This window comes from Grus americana, chromosome 1 (assembly GCF_028858705.1).
Source record: "Grus americana isolate bGruAme1 chromosome 1, bGruAme1.mat, whole genome shotgun sequence".
Lineage (NCBI taxonomy): Eukaryota > Metazoa > Chordata > Aves > Gruiformes > Gruidae > Grus > Grus americana.
This window is the reverse complement of record NC_072852.1, coordinates 1,025,452-1,035,511: the sequence shown is the minus strand read 5'-3', so window position 1 is coordinate 1,035,511 and position 10,060 is coordinate 1,025,452. Positions and strand designations below refer to the sequence as shown.

Genomic DNA, 10,060 nt, shown 5'->3' with positions numbered 1-10,060 from the left:
TGGCTTGGAGAAACAGTAATTACACCGTGATGATGAACAGCGGAGCCCATGGCACAGCCAAACTCACCAGGAATAACAGACCTTCATCCCCCCGCCCACGGCTAACACAGAGGCATGAAGATGCCAAAGCCATCCCTGGCTTTCTGGAGTGGGTCCCTGGGGCATGGGGCAGCGTTGAGTGTTGGTGTGGCGCTTTCTGAGCTCTGGTCGCAGCGTGGGGAGGCTCGTGGGGTCCTGGAGCAGGGGACACGGAGAGCCTGACCCAGGGGCCCTGCACACCATCAGGTCCCGGCACGGGAGGTGCCTGCCCAGGCCCAGGGAAAGGCAGGAGAGGAGGGACTGGCACCACGCCCCCCCCCAGCTCCTGCCTGACCCCATCCTGCCAGGTCCCGTCCCTGTCCCCAGACCGCTCTGTTGTGCTACACACACCAGTACTGGCTGCACTTCCCATCACAAAAGAAATGATTACCAAAAGCTCTTCCCTGGGGTGTGGAGGAAGGTGGACAGCAGAAGACGTGGAAGAAAGTATGAAATACAGATGGCACGGTGGGACCCGGAGCATGTCTCCATGTCCCCATGTCTCCACCTCTCCATCTGTCCATGTCTCCCTCTCCACCTCTCCGCATCTCTGTCTCCACCTCTCCATGTCTCCATGTCTCCATGTCTCCATCTCTCTGTCTCTCCATCTCTCTGTCTCTCCATCTCTTGTCTATCTCTTTGTCTTTCCACCTCTCCATCTCTCCGCGTCTCCATCTCTCCATCTCTCCACGTCTCCATCTCTCCACCTCTCCATCTCCCTCCATCTCTCTCCATCTCTCTCCATCTCCCCATCTCCCCACCTCCCCGACCCCCCCCTCACCCCCCCTCGCCTCCCCGACACCCCCCCCCCCGTGCCCGCCCCGGCCGTTCCCCGCTGCCCGGTGGCGCTCCGGCCGCCGTGCCCGAGCCGCGCCGAGGACGCACCGCCCGGTGCCCCCCCGCTCCCGCCTTCCCCGGGCCCTCAGCGCTCCGCCGGCCCCGCCGGGCTCCGGGCGGCTCCGTGGGCCTCGTCCCGCCTGCGGGGCAGCGGCGGGAACCGCTCTGCCCCGCTCCGCGCTCCCCGCCGCTCCCCACCCGCCGCCGGCGCGCCCGGCCCCGGTGCGCACAGCCCCGGGGGGCCCCGCTGAGCGCTCCCGGGCCCGCCCGGCCCCGCACCGCCCGGCCCCCCCCCGCCGCCAGCACCGCCCGCTGCCCGGCTCGGCCCGGCCCGGGCGGGGGGGGGGGGGGAGCGGCGGAACAGGGCTCGCTGCCGCCGGGTTCCCCCCCCCGCCGCCGCCGCCGCCCCGGGGCCGAGCCCCGCTCCCTGGCGCCGCGTTACGCACGGGGCTCGCCCGGCCCGGGGGCCCCGTCGGAGCTCCCCGGCCGTCGGGACGGAGCGAGGGGGGGCCCGACCCCGGCTGCCGGCGCTCCCCGCGCCGCCCGGAGCCCGGCCCCGGCTCCCACGGGTGGGCACGGAGGGGGGGACGGCCGGGGCGCCCCGGGGATGGAGGGGGGGCGGCGCGGCGGCTCCTCGGGGGCCGGGGCCGGGCCCGGCCCCGCAGGGCTGTGGTTAATGTGTAATTCGGAGCATATGGTATTTTCCAAAGGCGGGCAGTTGTGCGCGGAGCGCGGGGGCCGGGAGCGGGGTGCTAATAACGCTCAATTACTCGCGGGGCCGGGCGCGGAGGACCGCGGTGCAGGGCTCCTCGCTGGCTAATATTTGCTCTTCAAATATTTTACTTGAAAGGTTTACAACGTGTTTTTTATCTCCGAAGAGGGGGGGGCCATCTGTGCCGAGCCCTCGGGTTGCACACCAGGGCAGTCCCCGCAGTGCCCATCCACCCCTGGGCCGCTTTCTATTTGTTCAACACCAAGGGGGGGGAAAAAAAAAAAAATTAAATAAATGTAATAAAACCGAATCTGGATTTATGATTGAATCCCAAGCGCTTTACCATATGGCAGCTCTGTCTGTCCCTGTTTGTTTTGCGGGAGCCACGGGAGTGCAGCCCCCCGGGGAGGCTCCGTCGGGGGTTACTGGGGATGCTCGGGGCGGCGGGATGCGGCGGGGCGTGTGCTGTCCACCGGGCGCTAGTGCTGAAATACCGGCGGTAACACCGGTTACGACGCATTGCCCGGCCCGGGGGGGTCCGTCGGGGCTCGGGGTCGCCTCGGGGCCGGTGGCCCCGAGGCGACCCCGAGCCCCGACGGAGCCCCCGGGCCGGGCGTGTGCTGGGCGCGGCCGCTCGTTCTCCATCGGGCCGCCCCTTCCTCCCCATCCTCCTCTTCCTCCTGCCCCGTGACATCACGGCCCCGCTACCTCATCAGCCGCCCCGCACGACACCGGCACGGCAGCACCCGGTTGGCTCCGAGGACGATCCGGTTCTGGTCCTTCGTGGCTCCACAGGTACCCCCTTGCATCCCTCCGGGCATCCCTTGCTGTCCGTACAAAATACACGCACATATATGTGCACACGGCAGCGTGGGTGCACGCATACGTACACGTGTGTGCAGGTAGGCACGCGGAGAAAGGAGCATGTGCGTGCACAAGCGTGCATCCGTACACATAGACGTGTGCACAGACATCTGCGCATGCTTGCACGCACATGGGGTGTAGCACGGGGCAAGCTCGGGCATGGGAAGGCTGCTCTGGGGCACGGGGCTTCTGGTCCTGCGGAGCCACAGGAAACAATTCCCAGTAGCAATTGGGTGGTGAAGGCGCCGTAACGCTGGGAAGGTTTGGGGCTTCCTCCAGGAACGAGCGGCTCTGCTCTAGCCTAGTCGAGCCCCGTCTCATTGACTCCTCTCCTCGCCCCTGCGTGCTGCACAAAGACCAAGCTCACCACCCCTCCGGTTACCAGCTGAGATCCCCCAACGGGACCCCAGAGGGACCATGGGCTCGCAACTCGGCTTTCCCCGTGCACCATTTCTCCGTGGGGAAAGAAATCCCCGTGCCACCTCCCGGCACAGCACGGGCCAAGCCCTTGGCTGGGGCAAAGCCAGGGAACACCTGAGGGGCCACGCGTCCTGCCGGTACCGCTTGTTCCCTCCTTCCCGGAGCAGCCCCCCTGCGCTTTGCTCCAGGGCGATCCGTCCCTTTCCAAACGAGAGGGAGACTGGGTGCACCGCACGCTCACTTTTCACCCATGGGAAATTTGCCGAATTGTCCCATTGTTGGGTTTATTTTGCTTTTCTTGAATTTCATAATGAGGGTCAGTGTCTCCAAACAGCGTTCCCAAGCTGCGCAGGGAAACATTGCCAGGGCTGCAGTGGGATTTGGGGACTGCGGCAGGGAAAGCCCCACGCTGGGGGTGTCCAGGAGTTTTCAGGGTGTCTCAGGTGAGATCCCAGGCTAACCAGGGGTGCCAGCCAGCTGCCCGGGCTTTGGCAAGGCAGCGGTGGCAGCAGCAGCCGTCAGGTTTTGTGGCAACTGCGCGGCTGAGCGCGCTGCTCACGAATTACCACAAGTGTTTCTGCCTGAGCAGGCAGCAAGGGGAGCGGGGTTTTCCTTGAGAGAAGGGCTGGCACCAGCGTCCCTGTGGAAATGTCCCCTCTCCCCCGTTTCATGGGGCAGGGTCCTGCCCCGGACCCCGCAGCGCCCCTTGCCCGATGCCTGGCGCTCGGAGCTGCGCTGCCTTTCACCGCTTCCATGAGGCTGAAACCTCCCGCAGGGATGAGCCGGTGGTGAGGGGCCCCTCCTGCCCTGGCTCCCACCGGGGCCGTCTCCTCCAGGAGGAATGGCTGCTCTCAGCCCGGCGTGGTCCCGGGTGGTCTGAGACCACCGGGGCTTGGCAAAGTGTCTCTCCGCAGGTGTCCTGCAGGATCTGCTGGCGTTGCATTCCTGGCCACCAGTAAATCCCCAGGGTGGCACTCACCGACCCGGGGAGCAGCAGGAGAGGGCAGGACGGGCAGGATGGGCAGGACGGGCAGGGCAGCAGGAATGTGGGGCAGCACTTGCTCCAGGGGTGCTGGGTGCGGTGGCGGTGTCCCGCAGCTGGGGCATCTGTGTTTAAATCCGTGGGGCCGCCTTAGGTCGGGATCTGGAGCGAGGGAAGGTGCGCGGGGGGCAGACGAAGTGCTGGGGATGGGGAGTAGCACAGGAGCTCTGGGAGCATGTGTGCATGCATGTGGGGAGACCCAGCCTTGATCTCCGGAGCTGGCAGAGGAGGTGGCAGAGCGGTGGAGCGTCTCCAACCGAAGGAGGGGGGGCTGCTTGTAACCTGGTCATCGCTTGCCAGGCTCTCCTTGGCTGCGTTAGGCTCGCAGGGCTGCACCCCCCGCTCCCCCCGCCCACGCCGTCGGCTGCAGCTGAGCCGCTCTGGATTTACAGGGGGGCAATGGGAGCGCGGGGCCAGACCCTCCCTCTGAGATAAATAAAAACGCCGAGAGACAGCGATGCTGCCGGCGAGGACGTGAGGGGGAAGCGGTGATCCCATGCACGGGCGCGTGGGAAGGATTCACGTGGGTGATAAACAGCCCGTGGAGCAGCACTGAAGCTGTTGCACACAAACTCAGAGCTCCTGATCCTGTCGCCTCCTCTGCTCCTGCCACCTCCTGCCCCCGTCCCGCCGACACCCTGCAGGACCCTGGTGCTCAGCTGCGGTGGGGTGGGCGTGGGGAAACCCTCCGTCCCCCGTGGCTCATCCAAGGGAGTGCGTGCCGGCGCTGGGACACAGCTCAGCCAAGCCAGCTCCGTTGCGTGCTGGCGGCTGCTGGGTACAGGCAGCGCAGGCAGCATTCCTGGTGTCTCCGCAGCCACTTCAGAGCCCGAGTGCCTCTTGCAGCCATGGAAGCACTTTAAAGCCGGGGTCCCTTTGATCCGCTGTGCCTGGAGTGCAATGATTTCCCAAGCACTCAGATACCCTGGAGCATTTCCACCCTCCGCTCAGGTATTTCTGCCCTTGCTCCCCTGCAGGAGGGTGGGCAGAGGACGTGGCTGAGCCCTGGACACCCGCACTGATTTACCCGGCCTCACGGCAGCGCCTGGCTGTCTCCTCCTGGCAATTCCCAGGCACTGAAAGCCCCGAGAAGCCTCACCATGCAACACCGAGGTGAGCGATGCTGCTGCACCCGGGCGGCCCAGGGACCGTGGTCCTTGCGTCCATGGTCCTGGGGGAATCGGGGACGCGCCGCATCGGCCCCCGCTCCCTCACAGATGAGGCTGCTTTCCCCCCCCAAAGCCTGCATTGGGTGCTGGTAGCTGATAGACCTGTGGCTCTGCAGAGCCCCCCGATGCTTCCAGTGCTTCCCTGCCCACCCCAGCCTGTCACCCCCCTCTGCAGCTGCCTTCCCCTCCTTCTCCCCGTGCTCCTCTGTGGGGTATTTTTTCTGCCAGCATCGCCTGAGCTGGCCCCCCCCCGTTCCCTGCCTGGTCCTGCCGCATGCTGCCTGCACCCACACCCCAACAAACGAGTCCCGCGTTGCTCCAAGACCCCTGCCCGGCCCCCTCCAAACCCCCACTCAATGCAGAGGGGTCCTCAGCGCCACCGGTCCTGCACCCTGCGAAGCCTCAGGACCTGGAGCTCTCCCGGGGAGCCGGGGAGGGAAGGGCAGGCAGCGTCCCCCCTCGCAGCAAGCCCTGTCCCCCGTCACCGGCTGCTTGGCCTCTCCCCAGCACCCAGCAGCGTGAACCAGCTGGGGGGTCTCTTCGTGAACGGCTGCCCCCTCCCCGCCTGCAAGAGGAAGAGGATCATCGAGCTGGCGGCATGCGGCGTCCGGACCTCGGACATCTCCCGCAGCCTCAAGGTGCGCCTGGGTCGGGGATCCCCCTCCAAATCCTTTTCCCGCTGAGCCTCTGCCCCAGCCGCCCCGTCCGCAGGTGTCCAACGGCTGCGTCAGCAAGATCCTGGGCCGCTACTACCGGACGGGGGCCGTGGAGCCCAAGGCCATCGGGGGCAGCAAGCCCCGCTTGGCCACCCCTGAGGTGGTGGCCCGGATCGCGCAGCTGAAGCTGGAGCAGCCGTCCCTCTTCGCCTGGGAGATCCGCCGGCAGCTGCACGCCGAGGGCGTCTGCGCCAGCAACAGGACCCCCAGCGTGAGTCCCCGCCGGGGAGAGCCGCGGGGGGGCTGTGGGGACACCGGGGACGCCGGGACCAGGCTCTGTGCGGGGGCCCAACCCCACGGCTGGGTGCTGCGGGCTGGGGTCCCTCGCCGGGGTGGGAGGGGGCAATGGGAGGGATGCGCTGGGAAGGACTGGGTGCTGGGTGAGACGGCGGAGGGAGCAGCAGGCGGGGAGGGGAAGGCAAATTGCTCCCTCCCAGCTAAAGCAGAGCCCCAGCCGGCCGGCCGCAGCAAGCCTGGCCGTCGCCTCGGGCATTGGGACGCCGTGATGCGTCTGTTACAAGTGCCACTGGTGGGCAGAGACAATAAAATGCAATCTGCAGCGTCAGCGCGGAGAGCCGCACTTCCTAATGACAGACCCACCCCTATAAATCTCACGGTCTGCAGCCCCGAGGTGCAGATTGCCTCACATCAAATATTGTCGGTCCACCGAAATTCAAGGGTTGCCTGTATCAACAAAGAGCGGAGCAGATGGGCACGGCCCCGGCACGGAGAATCCCTGGCACGTGCTCAGGCGCGGCCGCAGGACGGCACCTCGGAGACGGGCTTTGGGGCACCGGCCTCGACCGCCGCCCGCCGCGGCGCTCCCCGAGCGCGTCTCCGGCTCCTGCGGCGAGCGGAGGGATGCCCAGCGCAGGCAGGGGCTTTGCCCAGCCCCCCCGCTCCCACCCTTGCAGGGTCCTGCACCCCCTGCCCATGGCGCAGCCCCGTCTCTCCCTGCCCAGGTCTCCTCCATCAATCGGGTGCTGAGGAACCTGCCCAGCGACCTGCGGCTGGCGGCTGAGCGGGGTTTCGCGAGGGACCCGCTGCCACAGGGTGAGCCTCGCTGGGGGGCAGGGGCTGCGGGGGGGTGCACCCCGAGGGAGAGACCGGCTCCGAGCAGGCAGAGAGCTCCTGCCACCACTGGCCTCCCGGCACCACGCGCATCCACGGGTGCCCGCGCATATGGACACACGTGCGTGTGCAGGCACACGGCTCCTCCGCACACTCCTGCACTGAGCCGGTGCCCCAAAGCAAAGGGGCTCATCGACCCTCCCTGACCCTTCCCAGCCCCCCCCCGGGGAGCCCCCAGGGCCGGATCCCCCCCACCTTCCGCCTTTCTGTCCCCGCAGTTTCCCCTCCCGCCACCCCCTCCGCCCCGCATCCCCCCGGCTGCCACTCGCCCGTCGAAGCTGGTGCCGCCGTCTCCCCGGGGACCCAGCACCCTCCACAGAGCTCCGCATCCGACCGACGACTCCCGCTGAGCACCCAGCACAGGAACAGGACGATCTTCTCCAGCAAGCAGTCGGAGGCCCTGGAGAAAGGTGCGGCTCTCACGGGACGCCGGCCGAGGCCGGGACATTCGGCGTGCCTGCCCTGAGCTGCCGCAGGGTGCCGGGAGGGAGCGGGGCCGTTCCCAGGGAAGGGCACTGCCGCTTTCTGGATGGGCTCCCGCCCCTTTGAATGGCACGGCCATCGCTGCGGTGCCCCGAACCGCTCCGAATTGTGGGCACCGGGCTCTGGTGATGGACCGGCTGCAGCCGCACATCCCAGCATCGCCCGCCAAGGCACCGGGGCGGGGGGGGCTGCACCGGATGGGCTGATCTCACCCCAACCCCTCTTGCAGAGTTTCAGAGGGGACAGTACCCGGACACCGTCACCCGGGAGAGACTGGCCGCAGCCACCCAGCTCCCTGACACAACCATCAGGGTAAGAGGAGACCCTCCATGCTGGCCTGATCCTGCTGACCAAAGCATCCCCGCCGGGGCGCTGGGCTCGGGGCTGCCCAGCCTGCCAGCACGGGGGGAACAGGGTCCCTCTGAGCGTGCGGGGACACCTCCAAACCAACCGTGTCACTGGTGCTGGCGGTGGCAGTGGTGGGAACGGGCAGCGTGCGTGGGGCAGACGGTGTTGGAGTGACCCCCGAGAGCAGGTTTTGTCCCCAGCTCGGGGGTCTCTACCCCCTGATGGCTGGGCACGGGCAGGAGCGGGGCAGGGCTGGCTCCATCGGGACGTGCCGGGCTCTCGTGCTCCCTCCTGGTTGCCGGGGCAAGGCTGGGGCCGGGGGAGCGGGACCCTCGGGCTGCTCCTGGCAGCAGCCCCCATGCCAGGGCCACACGCCTGCGCTGCACAGCCACGAGCGGCCACGTGCCCCGTCCCACTGCAGCCACCGCTCCAGCCCCACTCCCCAGGCTCTGCCCCGCCGTGGGGCCAGCGTGGGGCCCGGAGGGTGTGAGGACGCTGCTGGACCCCAGCACGGGGGGTGCAGGGGAGGACGGCACAGTGCTGCAGAACCACGGCATGCGCCAGGGCACGTTGCGTGGCACGCTTCGCGGCGCGCTCCATGGCACGCACCATGGCACGCTCCGTGGCATGCACCACAGCACGCTCCGTGGCACGCTCCGTGGCACGCGCCCCCTCAAACACGCACCCAGGGCACACTCGGTAGCTCCAGGCAGACACCCCCGTGCTGCTGGCAAACCTTCGCAGGTTCGCGGCAGCCCCTTCCCCTCCCAGCCCCAGACCATCGCCGGCCATCTCAGTTCCCCAGGCAGCAACAGCAGCGAGTCCCCGCTCTGCTGGGGCAGGGCTGCCCGTGCACGCCGTCACCCCACGCCGTGGCAGTGCACACACACGCACACACGTGTCTCCCATGCCCTGTGCTGGAGAAAGCACCCCGGAGCCTGGCATGTGCCTGCAGCCCAACGAGGTGGAGAAGATGCGGGATCGACCCCCTTCCCGTGCCCATGTGCATGTGTCCCAGCAGGAGGAGCGGTGCCGAGGAGCCGGAGCGCTGCCCAGGGCGCGGGTGCTGCAGGGTGAGGGCCAGCAGCCTCAGCCCCTTCCTTCCTCCCCAGGTCTGGTTCTCAAACCGACGAGCGAAATGGAGACGCGAGGCCAAGCAGAAGCTGGAGGCTGGCAGTGCAGGTGACAGCCCAGGGGTGGAGAGGACGGGACGTGGGACCTCATGCCCAAGGAGAGGGCTGGGGTCCAGGGGCCACCCTGGGAGGGGTGCTGAGCACCGGGATGCAGGGATTTGCCTCCCAGCTCCAGAGCCCTGCTGGGAGCTGGGGAGAGGACACAGCTGCTCTGTGCTCCTCCCGGCTCGGGCAGAAGGGAGCCCTCCCCACCCCAAAATCAGGGCTGGTGGCCCCGTGGTCCCTGAGCCAGCACGCTGCCCTCCCCGCCTCTCCCCACGCAGGCTCCTGGTGCAACTGGATGCTGCCCCACGGGGCGGCCGTGGCTGCTTTCCACCCCTGCTCCGCGACAGCCACCGGCTCCGCACAGGTAGGGTGGCCAGGGGTCCCTTCCCGCACCGCAGCCTCCAGCCGGGGCGATGGGGAGCCCTCGCCAGCACCCCAACAGGCTCCAGGCACCCTCTGGAGCCCGCGCTCCCATTGCCGAGCTGCTCTGGTCTCTCCAGCAGCCGTTCCCGGAGCCACCCCGGAGGGTGACACTTTGCAGGTCCCCTCCGGGGTGGCCTGGTCCCAAAGCATCCCCACGGATGCCCCGTGACATCCTGCTCTCTGCTCCCCGCGCAGCATCCCCCAGCCACCCCCGCCGCCTCGCCACAGCCCCTCCACGGCCACGGCCACGGCCTCACCGCCTACCCTCACACCCCGGCCCCGCTGCACCTCTGCACCTCTGGTCCCCGTGCCTGGGATGACGCTTGCTGCGGTAAAACGGCCGGGAGGGGGGCTGGGACCCCCGGGCACAGCCAGGGTGGGAGCCGGCGGTAGAGGGGGGGACCCCATGGGATGCTGGAGGGTGCGGGAAGCCGGGCTGTGGGGTGGGTGTCCCCTGCCCCACAGCAGAGCAGGGCTGGGGGCGAGGGCGATGCTCCATGCGCTGCCTCAGCCCCGTTTCCATCCCGCAGGCCTGGCCCCCGGCAGCAGCCCCCCTCGGGCTCCCTGGCAACCTCTGGAGGGCCCCCCCTTTGCCCTGCTGCCCCCCCGGGCTCATCTGCGCCCCGCTGCCAGCCTGCTGCCCGGACCCCCGCTGAGCC

General features: G+C 68.3%; 1 protein-coding gene across 1 annotated transcript; it reads left to right on the top strand.

The window, feature by feature from the left end:
• Nucleotides 1-5,053: 5,053 nt before the first annotated feature.
• On the top strand, nt 5,054-9,794 carry PAX4 (paired box 4). The gene is made up of 9 exons (XM_054847984.1): nt 5,054-5,066; nt 5,630-5,760; nt 5,834-6,049; nt 6,801-6,864; nt 7,248-7,379; nt 7,682-7,764; nt 8,913-8,982; nt 9,257-9,342; nt 9,597-9,794. The coding sequence occupies exons 1-9, from the start codon at nt 5,054-5,056 to the stop codon at nt 9,792-9,794; spliced, it is 993 nt and encodes a 330-aa protein (XP_054703959.1).
• The last annotated feature ends 266 nt before the right edge of the window (nt 9,795-10,060 follow it).